Here is an 18,220-nt window from a genome sequence, read left to right as displayed (position 1 = left end):
GGGCATATCCTGGGCCTTTTAATGGTCCCAGCCTCTGCAGTCTTAAATTTCAGTATCCAACTCTCTGACCATAACTCTGGTCCTGTTAGCTTTTTCACCCCTTTCTTCCAAGACACTTATTGCAAATCCTAGTTCATGATGCTAATCTTGCCTTATGCACTAAGATTGTTTTATTTGTGTGTTTTTGCTGCTGTGACAAAGATGGCTAGTTGTCTACCCAGTAACATTCTTCCCAGTTTTATTCAGCATAGAATACACACAGCTAGAAGGTAACAACTGCCCACCTCCATCGCACCAATGACAGACAATGAGATGTGAGCTGAAGTTGTCTGGAAAAGCTTTTTAATGGAGACTCTTTCAATTGAGAGAGTGCTTTTTGCCTTTTCCTCCTCCTTCTTTGTCCTGAAATATGGACATGAGGGATAGTACCCCAGCATATTACAGTAAAAGTACAGGATACTCTTCTAGGATAACTATCATGCCCTAAGATGGTAGAGCAAAAAAATTAAAGAAGCCTGGGTCTCTAATGACAATGGAGCTATCACACCAGTTTAGGATTACCTGCTTCTCTTCTTCTTTTAGATGAGAGAAAAATAAACTCTTAATTGGTTTAGGACATTGTTACTTGGGTCTTTGATACCAGTAGCTGTACATAATTCTTAATTTCCTGTGCCCGGCATCCATTCGCTTTTCCTTTGCTAATTTCCTAGGGAAACATCGCTCCCCTCTATCAGCTCATGGGGTCTGTGTGTGCTCCAACCCTGTTCGGACGTAGAGCATGTGACCTAGGATCACATTTCCCTGGTCTGAGAAGTGAGCTGATACAATGGTGACATGATTCCTTTATCTATCAGCTTCACAACCACCATGAGAGAGCAGCCAGGGGCTATTTACTAAACCCTTGATCCTGGAAATGCCCCTGTGCCTTGGTCAGCCTCAACCCCATCAGCAGAAGCACCCACCACGGGGTGTCCAGAGAAACATGCATTTTTCTAGTACTGCTGATTCTAACTCATTAGTCTCAGTACTACATCAGAGAGCCTCCAAGAGGGCACTCGGACTGCTCCTGCCTCTGCAGGTCCCCAAACAGCATCTGTGCTCTAAGCTCTCCTGGTGAGACCTTCCTTGCTGTCTAGCCCACCAAAATCCCGTAATGTGTCTTAAGGTCTATCTCAATTAATCTTATGACATTCTATATTCCTGTTTCTGACAATCTCTTAGGAAGCCCAAGGCTCCAAGGTTATCCCTCATCTACCAGGGTCATCCCCATGTAGTTCTACTCCAAATCTAATTCACAAACTCTTGCATCTGACCTCTGGAATACATGATCAGTCTTCAGTAAATCCTCTCCTATCCTAAACTTCACTTGTCAACTTTTCTTTCACTTTCTTATCCTAATCAAAACCTCATTGTCTCTTATAGCAAGGCCTGCGGGTGACAGAGTTGTCTTCTTTGCTCCTTGTGCCTTCCCAGATTTTTCTCTCTCCCTTCCTCTTTTCTTTCTAAAACCTTTCAGCTCCCAGTGTGATATTAAATATTCAACATCGTTTCTTTCCCAATTGTCTGCTGACCTCTGGGCTACTTATTCTTTGAAGATTTTATTCTTTCTGTCTCTCTGTCTCTCTCTGTCTCTCTGTGTCTCTGTCTGTCTCTCTCTCACACACACACACATCGGTGATTTCATATATTCTATGTAGAAGATCATTCCAGTATCCAGGAGTCATATTTTTCACCTCTTCTTCTCCAATAACCATATCCTTCACCCTACCTCAGCCTCCCTTTCATTGCCTTATGTTCTAGACCTTGCTATCATCAACTTAAGCATCCCACTCTCTGAAAACAGCCTCCTATCTTCTTGGATCACTCCCTCAAGGGCTTCAACTCCATCAATTTCTATACCCTACTGGGATCTCCAATCCATTGTATGTTCTGTAGAGAAAATCATCTCTAAAGAGTTATTCTTTCTACACCTCTTTTCCTCCAGTTCTGGTTTAAACCCACTCTGTTCAGGATTTCCAATCAGGGGAAGGAGGGCAAGGATAAAGGAGAAAGGAAGTGGGAGAATAAGAGAAGAGAAGAAAAGAAAGAGAAGGTGAGGGGAAGGTAGGTAGAAGAGAAGAAGAATAGAGGAGGTGAGAAAAGAGAAAGGAGGAGTGGGAAGAACAATGCAGAGAAGGGAGGGGAAGCTGAAGAATAGGGAGGGGAAGGTAAAGTAGGAACAGGGGAAAGAGGAATAAAGAGCAGGCGGGGGAGGCTGCAGAGCCCCATGGAAATTTACCCTTTCAGTCAGATGGCATGTACATCCCTGTCATAAACAGAGATATGGAGAGGAAAAGAGAATGCATTCCTGCTGGATATGCCAAAGGATGGTCACCTATATTCATTTGCTCACAGGTATAATCCTACAAGCATAAGGCATAGCACACACACACACACACACACACAAATAACCTCTGCAAAAGAACAAAGTTCTGTTATCAACAATAGCATTTCTGCAACACTAAAGGCCAGAAGACAACCTGGCAATCTCTAGATATTTTGAACAAAATAATTTGGGACTCAAGAATTTAGGGCGGACTCTGGGTAAGGTATATTTTTTTCTTCAACATTTCTGTATTTGCCAATTTTTCATATCAAGCATATATTTATGATGAAAGCTTAACTTTATAATAAGAGGAAAGGAAGTTGGGGAAAAATATTCAGTGCATATTCTACTGAAGCCACTGTTTGGCAGGATCTATTGTGAAGGAACCCATTCAAATGATATTCAGCCAGCGGAGCATAAATATTGGGTGCAGTAAATATATATATTTAGGACTGATCACTCTTAGAGAGAAAATTCAAGAATCAAATTAAAGCATAAACCATAAGCTTTAGCCTTTCAATCCCTGGGATGACTTGGACCAAAGTCAACTACTGATGACAGATGAGCAGACATATTTTGCCTTCCACATCTTGATTTTTATTGAACGTGTCCATCGTGTAAGTAGAATCATTGTTGAGCGCATCAGGTTCACGGAAGTATTTTGCCTTCCACATTCTGACTCCTATTGAGTGTGTCTACCATATGTAGCACAATGCCAAGTGCCAGGTGGAATTAAAAGGTGAACAGATAAAATTCCTACGATCAAAATACACAGAATCTGGAAAACCATGTTAAACAACTACTTTTAGATTTAATAAACTGCTAAAATCACTCCAGCTTTCCAACTCAAGACGAAATGGATTTGCAACATCTCTCAAGAGTACTGATAGTAAATTAGAATTGGTGTTTCATACACATACAAATTATAATGCTTCTCAAATGTTGGTTTTAATAAACTTTCATTGCTCCTCTGGGAAACAAAGCATATGTAAGAATTCCTATTTAGTCCTTAAACATCTTATATTCCTTTTCAACCAAGAATGTTTTTAATAGAAACATGCCTATTTATTAGTTTTTATTTCAACAAGCTGAAAAATTCTGCAATAAATGTTTCTTGATGTACATCCATGTTAAAGCAATCCTTAAATATTGATTTGGTCTTTTTAGAAAACAGCAATTTATTCTTTCAAGAAGACAGTCTACTAAGAAGTAGACAATGTGAGAACTGCTCTGGTTCTCATTTTAAAGACTAATTAAATTTTTTCCCCAGATAAACAGTTCCTTTCAATATCTAAATTGCGATAGCATCTATATTGAAAATAAAATAAACCTGATGTTAAATGTAGGATTCTCATTGTTGTTTGGACCATTTTATCAGAAAAAAATTCTATCACAAAATTTAATTTACTATGATGCTGTGGTTTAGTGAGTTATCATTAGGAAACCACAAAAAAATCCTTATGAGTTTAGAAATAAGTGTATAATTCAGATAAAAAATTTTAAGAAAGAGTATAAATGCTTTATGATGAATACAAAGGAGGAATAAGACTCAAGCCTTTTGAGTATTATTTAACACTATAAGACATTAACAGTGCAACATGAAAGTTGTAAGAGCCTTTATATTTTACACTGATCTTTGATTTCTGTCCCAATTTCATAAAGATTTTCAAGAAAAAGATAACATAACTAAAATGGTTCTGTTCCTACAATTAGATTTAAATTAGATCCTAAAATACTATTTTCTCTCTGTTTCCCACCCTGGGACAGAATTGAATCCCCAAGCAGCTGCCATATTTCATTGAATCCCAGATGCCCCAATCATGAGGCACACCATTATTTTATGTGCCACTAATAAAGAAACAATAATATCTATGAAAGGACTTAATGCAACTGATTTTAAGGTGCATCTTAGTTTTTAGGGATGTTAAAATGTGGGGGGAAAAGTGTTCTAGAATTAATGAAATATGGTATATATTTCAAAGAACAATATCTCAAGTAACTAAATTCACTAAAGATGAGCCAGAGGAAGGGATTAAGTATCTTCATTTGGGACAACTTTGTACGCTGGTAAGTTAGGCAGAGCTTTGGGGATGAAACTGAAAGGATCTCAGGAAGAGCCATGATCCTGTAGTATATCTCTGCTTTGATTAAAATTATTTTATTTATATTAGAATATCAACTGAAATTGCATAAATAAGAATGAGAATGCTTTTTAAAAATGCACATGCATAATGGGAAGTGACACAGGCAGATCACCGACATATCTATTTATCAGTGCATGTATCAATGTGTGTATTTGTCAAATTCAAGTTCTTGATCATTCACCAGTGGTATAATCAAGGATTGAGAGGAAAAGATACATTCTGTGCTCATAAAAAACTAACAGTCTAGCAGCGGTGATACACAAGTTGATTAATAAAAGTTAAGTGTGTTGGTTGTATTATAACATGTTGGTTAAGCTGGGAAATAGGCTGCCAGAATCCCCTTACTGTAAGCCACGTTAGGCTTGGTCAAAAGATGAACCTGCCCTGGATTTTAGAAAGCAGTAAGGGAAGCAGTGGTCACTGTAGCCAGACTCAGTGATGGGAAATGTAGACATGTCCCATGGGTTCCAGCTTGTCTTTGCTAGCCTCCATTCCGAGTCCCAACTGCTAACTGTATTGACCTAAGAAGGCCCCAAACTCACTCTCAGGTTCTTGGCTGTGGAGCCATGGGGTGTGGTTACACACAAGCAAAAAGCTTCTCTTAGACCTCCCAACACATTTGGCTTGAACTTACAGACTGAATTGGTAGTAACACCTCTGATGTTCCAACTTCTCTTCTAGATCTTCAGTTTGCCAGCTCTTCCAAAATTGTGCAAGGTCTGAATTCCTAAAATAAATCCCTGATCCAATGACACTCACGGTGACCATACTTCCCCCACTGACCCTGACACACAGAGCACAAAGGTTCTAATCAGGGGAGAACAGATTGGTGGACACACATACAGAAGTTAGAGGTCATCCCATTCAGGCTGAGAAGTTTGATAACAGCAGAGGGTTTATATATAGGGACCAACAGCAAAGTCAGGCCTATCAGACACTCAAAGCTGTAGGAACAACTTGTCAAAGGATGGCTTCCTGAGAGGACACGGCCATTTCTTATGGCTTTAGTGCAGGATCCGAGGCTCAGGGTATGGACGGTGGAAGGTAAAGAGGCAGGGGTCAGACCTTATCCTAAAGGGGTTGTCTACTTGCTTCTCTCACTCTTCTTTGGAAGGCCAGTAAGTGGAAGGTTAAAATGCAACGCTTTCCACCCTCTGCCATTAAGTATTTGGAAGAAGGGGTAGAGATCTGACACAGAGCTTATAACTGTTGACTTTATAGGAATACATCTGAGAGGCTTTCTACAATTAACTTTTTCAGTAACGGCCTGTGGCTTTTTACCATTTGAGACTGCAGGACTGAAAATGTCTTTCCTTGGCCTTCCCACATAAACAGTAGCTTGTCTGAGTTTGGAAATCTAGGGTCTGATTCTTTTCTCTCAGAATCCTGGCAACATACTCTCATCTTCTCATATCTACAATGGCTAATAAGAGGCTCAAGTCTGATCCTCTTTCCTTTGTAGGTGGTGTTACTTATTTCGAACTGTGAAATGGGGACAATTTTCCATTTTTCCAGGGCATTCAGAAATTTCACTAAGATTATTTCCAGATATGGATCTGTTTTCAATCATTTTTTTCTAGCACTCATTAAGTGATGTTAAGTTGAATATCAAAGATGTTAGTTGTGGCGCCTGGGTGGCTCAGTTGGTTAAGCGACTGCCTTCGGCTCAGGTCATGATCCTGGAGTCCCTGGATCGAGTCCCGCATCGGGCTCCCTGCTCGGCGGGGAGCCTGCTTCTCCCTCTGACCCTCCCCCCTCTCATGTGCTCTCTGTCTCTCTCATTCTCTCTGTCTGGAATAAATAAATAAAATCATTAAAAAAGAAAAAGATGTTAGTTGTGTGTATTTTCAAGATTTCAGCTTGGGGATATATTCTCCCTCACTCCATTCTCTCTCTAGATTCCCAATATAAGAAGAGTCTATTTCCTGGGATGATTCCCATTCACTTTATTCTTTTGTATTTTTTATTCTTTGAAATTCTTCTCTACCTACAGAAGAGTTTCTTTTTTTTTTTTTTAGATTTTTTATTTATTTGAGAGAGAGAGAGATAGTGAGAAAGCACAAGTGGGGAGGAGAGGGAGAAGCAGGCTCCCCACAGAGCAGGGAGCCTGACGCGGGACTTGATCCCAGGACCCCAGGATCATGACCCGAGCCGAAGGCAGACGCCCAACCGACTGAGCCACCCAGGCACCCCCTACAGAAGAGTTTCTTGAGTTGGTTTTCTAATTTATTAATTTGTCTTTTCACTGTCTGGTCATTGTGTCTCCAACCTTCTTTTTTTTATCCTCAGAAATCCTTTTGTTTTCATATTTCTTCCATTTCTTGGCATCCTGGCCTTATTTAGCACTGTGATTGCCTCAGAATCTTAGTGAGTCCATTTGTTCCCCTTTTTTTTCAGGTCCCCCTTGTATAATTTTGCTGATTTCTTCTTTTCTTTGTAGATACAGAGAAGAGAATGGGTTGGGACCTGAGTTAGGCAGATTCATATTAATGGATGGGTTCAATACGGTAGCTGATAACTGCAGTGGTGGTCTCCTGGGGCTCACAAATGACCTCAGAGCCTGAGTGGGCCGCCTTCCCTTATGGGTGCAAAGAACCAAGAGAAAACTCTTTATAGTATTCCAGGGAACTATGTGATGGGGGGTCCTGGAGCAATCAAATCCCAAGGTGTACTGCCAAAGGATGCCTACGGGATGTGGTGGGGATGAGGTTGCCAGATTTTAGCAAAAACAAACAAATGAGGAGATCCAGGTAAATCTGAGTTTTAGAAAATCAACATCTCACTTTTAGTATAAGTCAGTCCCAAATCTTGTATGGGACTGACTTACACTAAAAACTGTTCTTTATCTAAAATTTGCATCTCACTGGGTGTCCTGGGTTTCATCTGGCAACTCTGGGTAGGGGGGAAATACTGTATTCAGAAGCTTGATGGGAAGGGAATCTCAAGTCCTTTGGCTTGTTCCCCTCTTTTCTTAGATAGCCCTCTCTTCCAACCCTACTTGTGAAACCTTGAGAAGTTGTCTAAGGGGAGCCTGGGTGGCTCAGTCAGTTGGGTGTCCAACTCTTGGTTTCGGCTCAGGTCATGATCTCAGAGTCATGAGATCAACCCTACGTCGGGCTCTGCGCTCAACAAGGAGTCTGCTTGAGATTCTTTTCCTCTGCCCCCAGCTCATGCACGCATGCTCTCTCAAATAAATAAATAAATCTTAAAAAAAAACTGGACTTATTTTTTTAAAAAAGAAAACTTAGGAAGTTGTGTGTGCAATAGTTGTAAGAAGTAGGAAAGGAGATCTTGGAGATCAAGAGTGGAGGTAAACTAAGGTACCATTCTATTTGTTTTTTCTCTTTTTTCAATGTGGGAGCCTTATGTTCTATTCGAGGTACCATAAATCCCTGTTTCCATTGGCCTGATTAGGCTCTTTGGTATCTCACTTTAGCAAATTCCCACTTTCTATAGAACACTGTCTATTCTGAGCAATGGCTGGAGACATACAAGTCAGCTCACTGCTCCTGCTGCAGGACCCCGGTATGGTTCCCAGTCCTCAATGACATTAGTCATCAAAGCCCGCATTCCAAGCATTCCAAAACTCTACTTGGCACCCTGTCTTGGCTGCTTAAAATCTGAGGTTTGGGGTAACCTGTCCATTTCCTTCCCAGGAAGGCCCTTTCTTTGCTCTTTGCTAGTTCATAAAAGAAACATAAAGGGGATAGTTTATGATGATGTGGTCAATTGAACTTGGTAGTTCTGATTTCAGATGTCCTATAATCTTTTCTCTTTCTGTGGTCTGTGGTCTATGAAATTCCAAGAAACAAAGAACTTCACTGGTCCATTAAAGTTTAAATCAAGGAAATCAAGCAAGGCAATCAACAATGTGGACTGGCAGTTTGCATACCTCTGCAGGAGCTCTCTGAACCGGACCACAAACCATTGGGTAGACACAAGAGGATGCTGCTTCCCACGAGGTCAAATCCAGGGTGACATCGGACCCCACAGGCTGCATTGAAGTGGTTGTTACAAGTGTTCTGGATAAAGTAACCGTTTTCAGGAGGCCTCAAGGCAGGGCAGTGGACAACTAACATTTACAGAAAGAAAATAAAAAAGCAAAATTAGCCTTTGAAGCAGGCTCCTTTTCTTTGTCTGTTTAAGAGGACATTTTAGACACAGTTAAATCACCCACATCATTCCTGTTTATTGCATTTCAATTTCTAAGTGCATATTTGGAAGAAGAACCCTTACATCTCACTCCTATTAGGTATGTATTCACTTCCAATTAAATTTTTTAAAGACTATTTAGTCTTTTTAAGCTTTAAAAATGTTTTATTTTGATACCTATGTGGATATGAGATTTTCTAGTTCTTGATCTTCATATGTCATTATTTATTCTCCTTCTTAATTAAGGTGGCGTGAAACAAAGAATAAGTCCAACACAGTACATCTGCTACAGATCCCACAGCTTCTTGCACATGTTACAGGCTAATTCAATAACTTTAACTTTTGATATGAATACTATCAAGATACTTTACTCATAAAAATAATTCTCTTTAAATGGATTTAAATATCACCAGAGCCCAAACCAGCTCATTTGTTGTTAGATTTGTGGCTTTCAGGTTCATAGGAGATCTTTTTCAAGTACTAAATCTTTCTGGTTTCATGGTTCTATCACTCCTGGGGTCTCAGACCACTTTCTCTGGAGCAAGATTATAGATGTGTGCAATGATAAGAAATGCTACTTAATGAAAACAGAGAACTTCTCCCAAATAAGATTAGAGGAAGAAATATTAAAGATCACTTAAAATGAATTGGATGGAAACATCAGCATCATTCCTCTCAAAGAGATCAGCTTTTATATTTCTTATTTGCCAGACGTGGGAGACTTACCTTCACAGGTCTGGCCAGATGCCCGATATCCCTCCTTGCAGACACAGTCTTCTGGGGACGTACTTCCAGGTGGAGAGGTGTGATTTTCATCAGGACACGGAAGGCAAGTGCCGATTCCTCCTGGAGAACCTTCTGGCTTGTACGTCCCAGATGGGCAAGCTGGGGAAATCCATTTTACATGAATTGATGATACATGAATTGATAGTTAACAGCATTTTTGAGACTAAGTAGGCAGAAAAAAATCCAAACAATATCTTTTCATAGAAATAATAATTATAATTCGAACAAGGACAGAAACGAAGATTCTTTTTGTAAGAATGATGTAGTTTTGGGTTTTTTTTCCTTCAAATTTTTATTTAAAATTCTAGTTAACATATAGTGCAATATTAGTTTCAGTGGTAGAATTTAGTGATTCATCACTTACATATAACACCCAGTGCTCATCACAACAAGTGCCTCCTTAATGCTCATCACCCATCCAGCCCATCCCCACCCACCTCCCTCCAGCACCCCTCAGTTTGTTCTCTATAGTTAAAAGTCTCTTATGGTTTGCTTCCCTCTCTCTTTTTTTTCCCTTCCCCTATGTTCATCTGTTTTGTTTCTTAAATTCCACATATGAATGAAATCATATGGTATTTGTCTTTCTCTGACTTATTTCACTTAGTGTAATACACTCTAGTTCCATCCACATTGGTGCAAATGGCAAGATATTCTTTTTGATAGCTGAGTAATATTCCACTGTGGGGTGTGTGTGTGTGTGTATGTATATATATATATATATATAATCACATTTTCTTTACCCATTCAAGGAGTGATGTAGCCTCCTAAGTCCCACAACTAGTTACAATTACAACATAACACAGCATGAGACATCTGGGCTTATTTGTGGGGGAAAAACCACAATACCAATGCATGTTAAGGGACTAAAGGAATCAGTGATACATGACACATAAAAAAAAATATTGTTGACTCCATATTCTCCTGCCCCAATCTGGGCAGTCCCCCTCCCCCACTGCATTCCCGCACCCTCTCCCAGCAGAGGGGAAGAACTACATATGCAAAGAGCACAGGGCCCATTGTTTCTGTTCAAAGCACTTGACTAAGGATAGGAGAAAGTGAAGAGTTTGAGCGTAATAATCCAACTGATGGGAAACAGGACCCTGGAAGAAAAAAGAAACACACACACAAAAAGATTAAGAGGAGGATCTAATTGACCTTGCTTCATACCCTCCATCTGCACTGACAATGTTGCTTTGAATCTATAACTTCCTCTCTGGAGTTATACATCTGTAAAATAACTCAAAATTGAGAATTCAATAATAAGGAAATTGGAGAATAGAGGGACTTGCAAGCTCAGCTAATTCGATGTAGCACTGTCAAGTATGCACCGGAGTATTTCAAAACAGTAGCAACCCAGTAATGTGTACTTACGTGATGATATTTTATATAAATTGTTTCATTTAGTCCACACAGTATTAGCAAGTAATATTAATGATGATTAATATTGTTATTAATAAATGCATTAGTTTTGTTAGTATTATGTCCATTCTAAAGATGAGAAACTGAGGCATGGAGAGATTTGCAGACTTGACTGAAGTTACTCAGTAGGTAACAGAGCTAGAATTGTTTTTCAGTACTCAACATCGGTTTACTACATTTTTGAGACAAAAAATTCAAAATTACATTTACATTTTTTAATTAGCAAGTCAAATGTTTTTAAGGGGTAGCACACTCCTTTCCTCTCCCTGTTGTCAATTTGTTTAAGGCCTGTTTCTGGGAAGATAAGGTCTGGCTTATTTATTTATTTATTTTTTAAAGATTTCATTTATTTATTACAGAGAGAGAGAGAGAGAGAGAAAGCATGAGAGGGGGAGGGTCGGAGGGAGAAGCAGACTCCCCACTGAGCAGGGAACTGATGCGGGACTCGATCCCAGGACCCTGGGACCATGACCTGAGCCAAAGGTAGACGCTTAACTGACTGAGCCTCCCAGGTGCCCCGGCTTATTTATTTTTTATTTATGTTTATTTTTTTGGTCTGGTTTATTTTTTTTAAGAAATTTTTTAAGGCTTACAAAAAAATTGAGAGGAAGAGTAGAGCTAGAATTTTAAAGCAAATATTTATATGGCATTTACTATGTCCTAGGGACTATTCTACACAATTTATAAATATTATCTTTTTAATCTCCTTAAAAACCTATGAAGTAGCTAATATTATTAATCTCATTCTATAGAGGAGAAAACTAAGGCAGTAAGTAAGAGGTTAAATAACTTGCCAAAGTTACAATGAGTAACTGGAGAGCTGGACTTTGAATCTAGATAATTTGTATCCAGAGCCTAGGTTCTTTACCACCACATGTGCTGTGTCTCAAAAACCATCCAGGTCTCTTAGATGCTAAGATCCTTGTATTAACTACTATAATAGGCTAAAAACATAAAAGACAAGATTCATTATATAATGTAATTATTAGAAAAAAAATAACCATGCTTCTGAAATTCTTGATTATATTTAAAAACAGAAGGAAACATTCTCCCATGATATTTAATAGAAAATTCTGGAACTGGCTAGATCTGTGACAGTATTTAAGAATGAGCAAACCAGGGGCACCTGGGTGGCTCAGTCAGTTAAGAGTCTGCCTTCGGCTCAAGTCATGATCCCAGGGTCCTGGGATGGAGCCCCGCATCAGGCTCCCTGCTCAGCAGAGAGGCTGCTTCTCTCTCTCCCTCTGCTGTTTCCCCTGCTTGGGCTCTCTCGCTCACACAAAGATACACTAAATATTTCAAAAAATTATATATTACTACCTTAAGGAGAAATAAAAATTAAATACATAAAGAGCTTTTTCCAATACATGAAAAAGAAATGAATACTCCAATAAAAAAAGTTGACAAAGAATAAGAACTAGTAATTTCCTACAGAAAAAATGAAAATAACCAATAATCACAAGATAAACAATTTAACCTCACTCATGATAAAGAAATGCAAAGTGATGGCTACTTTTTAATTGGGCAAAATTTTTAAAGGACGTTAATACTACCAATTGCCAATAAGCATGTGAGCAAAGAGGTTCTCTCCTCTGTAGGAAACCTGAAGGTAGACATCAAAAGCCTCAAAAGGAGCTTTCCTTTTGATAAAGCACTTCATTTCTAAGAATTTGTCCCAAGTAAAGGTAAGTAAATATGTATGTATAATTGTTCTTTATCATTACACTCTCAGCATTGGCTATACACAAACGTCAAGAGATACGGAGTTTGTTGGGGCGCCTGGGTGGCTCAGTTGGTTAAGCGACTGCCTTCGGCTCAGTTCATGATCCTGGAGTCCCGGGATCGAGTCCCGCATCGGGCTCCCTGCTCGGCAGGGAGCCTGCTTCTCCCTCTGACCCTCCCCCATCTCATGTGCTCTCTGTCTCTCTCATTCTCTCTGTCTCAAATAAATAAATAAAATCTTAAAAAAAAAAAAAGAGGGAGTTTGTTAAATTCTTATTACTCATCCATCCAGTGGAATATTAGCCATAAAAATAAAATTCTTGACACATAAAATCATCCAAATTATGTAGTTGAGTGTAATAAAGCATGTTTCAAACACCATATGTATTATATGATCCTTTTGGCTAAAAAATACATATGTAAGACTTCAAGGAAATGATCTTTAAGGTTATATATGCATGGTATATATTCATGGTAGAATTATGAGACTTTCAGGTTCATTTTTGTTGATCTACATTTTCTAGTTTTGCTATGCTGAATAGGTACTACTTGTGCAAAAACAATTAAAAGTAAATTAAAATTATATGTAAAAGAAAGTCATTGTCGCAGATGCTATATTTCATTTCACGGTTACTGGTTCTCTGACCTTGGAGATCACTTTGATTCCTCCTTCTCCCTCTATCTCCTCCAATATCCAAATGAAAACTGTGTTGTTTGGATTTTTCTCCTTAAAAATCCTCTGCATTTCCCCCCTCCCACCAGCAGCATTGCCCGGTCTTAGTTCTAGACTTACCATCTCTCACTCAGGTTTTTACAAAGCCCTTTACTGGTCCCTCAGCCTCCATCTCTACTCTTCATTCCACCATGAATGTTGCTGCCCGAACATCTTCCTAAAATATAAATCTGATCAAATAACTTTCTACTTAAAACTGCACCAACAGAATGAGGCCCCCTCTCTTCACTCTGACATATAAGGACATCTTTGATCTGTCTGCAACCTTCCTGTATGTTTGCTATAAGGGATCAGTGAATTCCATATCCTGCTTAGAACCTGCTTCAGAATCAAGTGCACTGCGCCTGCCCCATCTCAATTTACCGGACTTGGGAGTTTGAACAACTACTTCATTTCTGAGACTTGGTTTCTTTGTGTGTAATATTAGTAGTACCTCCCTTATAAATTTTGTTGTTCAGATTCACTGAAATAATGTGAGTAAAGCAACAATATCTGGCATAAATTTTAGAATAAGGTCCCCAGCTCTTAACTTTCTGGACAATAAAAGAGATAATTATACTTCCTTCCTAGATGTGTTGTGCCTGGTAGATGCTCTGGTGCTTGGTAAATATTACCTCTCTTTCTTATCTTCTAGTTAGCTTCTGCCTTTGCATATGCTTTCCTTTGTCTGAGTGAGCCTCCAGCATCCTTCAAGACTAACTCATTTTTCAAAGCTCCTCCAACTTTTTCAGATTTTGTTGGCTTCACTGCTGAGCCCCCAGAGTACATTACCCTTACCTCTGCTCTGGCACACATCACACTGTATGTAACACATGCACTTGCCTCTCTCTCTCAGTGGGCAAAATGCTCTTGTATGTTCAGAGAGTCTTCCAATGATCTGACCTAGTCATTAGCCATCCCACTTCCTGACCAACAGTCACTCAGTCAAAGAAGGGCAAGGGAAAACAAGCTTTGTTGGAAGGTGGAGGTGGGTTTAATGTGGAGGGAGGACTAAAGTCAGAGAGAATAATAATTGCGTAAAGTGAAAGAACATTGGACTTGGGATCAAGACAACCGAGTTGCAACCTTGGCTCTTCTACTGACGAGCTACGCGGTCACTGGCAAGCGACTTTCTTTTCCTACAAAATACAGAAGTTACAACTAATGATGACTATGACCTTTTCAATGCTAACCTTTGATGTTTCTATAAATAGAATCATACTAGAAAGTGAGTTAAAGAAATCTTCCATATGAGCAGTCATATTCTGTTTACAGATTTTATAGTTTATTTTTAAAATAATATTACATAAAAACAAAGTCATCTTAACAATATTACCCCCCAAAATGGTTTGAGTAATCAAGAGTTGACAACACTGGATAACAGTGTTTGGATAAAAATATCCCAAAGTACATTTGGAAATGTATTGTGAAATTCATAATGATAATGGAAAACAGACTTGAGGAGAACTATTTAAAGGCATTGCACAATTCTAGTGGGAGAGGTGTAATCAACTTCTTTGATACCCAAGGGGGGAAATTCCTCATCTAAAACCAAGCAAAAGTTGAAATTGAAAAGAAGAAATAAAACTGTGGTTTGAGCAAGTTTCACAAGTGATGGTAAAGGGCTGGGGTATGTTCTTTTCCTTTAAATATTAAATGTTTCCTTCCTGGAAATGTCCCAAATACTATTTCTTAATTGCTCTCTTAGTTGTTGGTAAAATAAGCACTTTCTCTTTTCAGAAACATCTTGGTGGTTATCATCTACTATTACTGGAAATGTGATTCTTGAAGCTTTCACGTTGTACTAATGTTAGATTTTTCTTCAGCTGATGGTGCAATTCTTTGGCTGAAATAAATTAAAATGTCAACCAGTTTGGAATTTGCAAAATACAAAGAAGCCTCCATTCTCTCTAATCCATCCTATCCACTAAATATTAATTTGTTAGATGACTATTTTAGTTAATATAAATAACATACACAGTAGCAAATACTTTATAAAATTCCTTCATATACATAATCTAAGACTGATTTTTAAAAATTTGGTAAGTATTAAGAGCCTCTGTCCTTGCACAATTCATCTTCAAGGGTTAATAAATTCCTTTGAAGACTGCATTGGTAAGGTAAGGTGGTAAGGTGGCTGCATCAGCTGCATTCAGACTGCGTACTACACAACTCCAAGGGTGCCCATTTGGGTAGATTACAATGCCATTCAAAAGTCATGCAACTCAAAAGCCCTAGTTTCTGCTCTATCTAGGAAGGGCACCAAGCAAGTGTCTGGGCCCCCAGAGAAAGGCTCTTTATTCTTACAACATCAGGCTCCTTCTCAACTTTATGGATTTGATCTGAATAAGGAATCTGTTCCTACAAATAGCTGTGCTAGGATTTTGAGCACAGGGATTCGTTGCCCTAGAAAAGAACCAGTTTTCCCCACACTGACCCAGTATTTTCACAATTATAAGACAAGCATGTAGGCATGCATACGAGGAAACTTGCTTTTATGAGACAGCCAAGATCCTTTCCATGTTCATTAATGAATTAGATAAGGAGGATTTTAACTGTCTTGGATACTGCACAACTGAATCTGTGGTAAATGAATTAGCATCCTGTCAATCTTCCCACGATTGGTTAGCTTATTTGGCTGAAGTACAGCATATCTGGACAAAATTGTGAATTTGAGCAACTGTGTGGTGCCAAAGCAACAAATGGGCCACCGGCTGCAGGAGGCCACATTGCAAAGAGAAGCATCTGCTCAGACTGGAAAGGAGATTACTGATGGATCAGGACACGTCTATCAAAAAACAAAAAATAAAACCCTCAAAAGACCATGTCTTAAAGAGGATGCATCAGCAAGGTAATTATTATATTGCTAAAAATTAATATATGTCACAGAGAGAGAGAGAGAGAGAGAGAAATACAACCTGGCTAAGTACAAAATACTTAGGCAAAGCCTTTTTTGTTGAAATCTCCGCGTTCTTAATTGTCTTAAGGTGTTTATTGTCTGGACGAGAAATGTGAGATCATCCTAAGTTTTACAACAAAAATTTTGTGGGCAAGCACTTTAAGGAGAGGCCACTGGAGATTTTAACATTATCTTTAACCTTGTTTATTCTTTCTCAAATAACCAATAACTCAGAATCATATAAAGAAGAAAATAAAATTTACCGTAAGCTAAACCATATTGGTTAAGTTGAATCCAATTTTTTATAATTATGAACAATTATAAACAAATTTTTCATCCGTTGAAAATTTTTTCTTAAGCAAAATAATATTAACTTTTCAAACTCATTAGCCTATTGCCAAATTACTTGATATTTCCATTATTTGGACTAAAAGTATATATCTTATTGTACTCTCATTAGCACTGGGTATTAACAGTTTTTAAAATTACCAATTAGGGCACCTGGGTGGCTCAGTTGGTTAAGCGACTGCCTTCGGCTCAGGTCATGATCCTGGAGTCCCGGGATCGAGTCCCGCATCGGGCTCCCTGCTCGGCAGGGAGTCTGTTTCTCCCTCTGACCCTCCCCCCTCTCATGTGCTCGCTCTCTCTCATTCTCTCTCTCAAATAAAAAAAAAATAAAAAAATAAAAAAAAAATTACCAATTAATCAGGCCATTTTGGAGCCTGCAGAGGCATGGTGGGAGCAGGACTCCTAAAATGACAAAAATGTCTGGAAGGTTATGGTCCAAGGCCATTTTTACTGGTTTCTGGAACCAGAGGGAGCACACAGCCCTCCTTAAAATTGAAGGTGTTTATGCTTGAGATGAACCTGAATTCTATCTAGGCAAGAGATGCGCTTCTGTGTATAAAACAAAGAACACCATAGTGACTCCTGATGGAAAACCAAAACCACAACCAAACCAAACCAACCAAACAAACAACAACAACAACAAAAAACCAGAGTAACCTGGGGAAAAGTAACTCATACTCATGGAGACAGTGGTATGGTCCATGCCAAATTCCAAAGCAACCTTCCGCTAAGGCCATTGGCCACAGAAGCCACGTGATGCTGTATTCCTCAAGGATTTAAACTTACTGAAGTAAAGATGTAGAAGTGTTCTCTTGTAAATAATAAAATAAAATAACCACTTAATCAATTATTTAAATGTGAAATCCTATGCATTTCAGTGCAATAGGGTTTCAACTTCAACCTAGGGTGGATTTATCCCTGAGATTCAGACATGTATAGGTCTATTGCTTGAAGAACTTGAGAACCTTCTGGGAGAAAACTTCATGCATGATAAGGGTACTGTTCAAAATATTACAACTCAGAATGACATGATCATTGATCAATGACAATAGGTATCAGCTATAGCATCAAGCAGAATTCTACAGGCCCACTCATCTGCCAGATATTACCTCTACGGGACAGGCACCAGTGAGCCTGGAAAAGGGGTCAGATCAGTAAAGGAACATTCAAGAGACTTAGGGAAGTAGCTATTCACCAACCAGTACATAAGTATTCCAATATCCTAACCACATTTACAACTGTACTAATGCATAATTGCTGAATATTAGCCTGACCTAAGGAAAGAGAGAAATCACATATTTTGGATGTAAGAACAACCTTGGCAGTCATCAAAAGGAATGAGATCTTGCCATTTGCAACGACGTGGATGGAACTGGAGGGTATTATGTTGAGCGAAATAAGTCAAACAGAGAAAGACATGTATCATATGATCTCACTGATATGAGGAATTCTTAATCACAGGAAACAAACTGAGGGTTGCTGGAGTGGGGGGTGGGGTGGGAGGGATGGGGTGACTGGGTGATAGACACTGGGGAGGGTATGTGCTCTGGTAAGCGCTGTGAATTGTGCAAGACTGTTGAATCTCAGATCTGTACCTCTGAAACAAATAATGCAATATATGTTAAGAAAAAAAAAAAGAAGAAGGTAGCGGGAGGGGTAGACGAACCATGAGA

At 39.0% G+C, this 18,220-nt stretch overlaps 1 protein-coding gene across 4 annotated transcripts in view; it reads right to left on the bottom strand.

Annotated features, from left to right (window-relative positions):
• SVEP1 (sushi, von Willebrand factor type A, EGF and pentraxin domain containing 1) overlaps window positions 1-18,220 on the bottom strand; it is a 193,148-nt gene that overhangs the window by 124,629 nt on the left and 50,299 nt on the right. For all 4 annotated transcript variants that reach the window (XM_035016093.1, XM_035016091.1, XM_035016092.1 and 1 more), the window contains 2 exons: window positions 9,388-9,546; window positions 8,402-8,581 (listed from right to left, as the gene is read on the bottom strand). In XM_035016093.1, coding sequence (XP_034871984.1) covers window positions 8,402-8,581; window positions 9,388-9,546 — 339 coding nt within the window. The remainder of the gene's footprint in view (window positions 1-8,401; window positions 8,582-9,387; window positions 9,547-18,220) is intronic.

This window comes from Mirounga leonina, unplaced genomic scaffold, assembly GCF_011800145.1.
Source record: "Mirounga leonina isolate KUSES-001 unplaced genomic scaffold, KU_Mleo_1.0 Mir_170, whole genome shotgun sequence".
Classification (NCBI taxonomy): domain Eukaryota; kingdom Metazoa; phylum Chordata; class Mammalia; order Carnivora; family Phocidae; genus Mirounga; species Mirounga leonina.
This window is presented reverse-complemented; position numbering and strand designations above follow the sequence as displayed.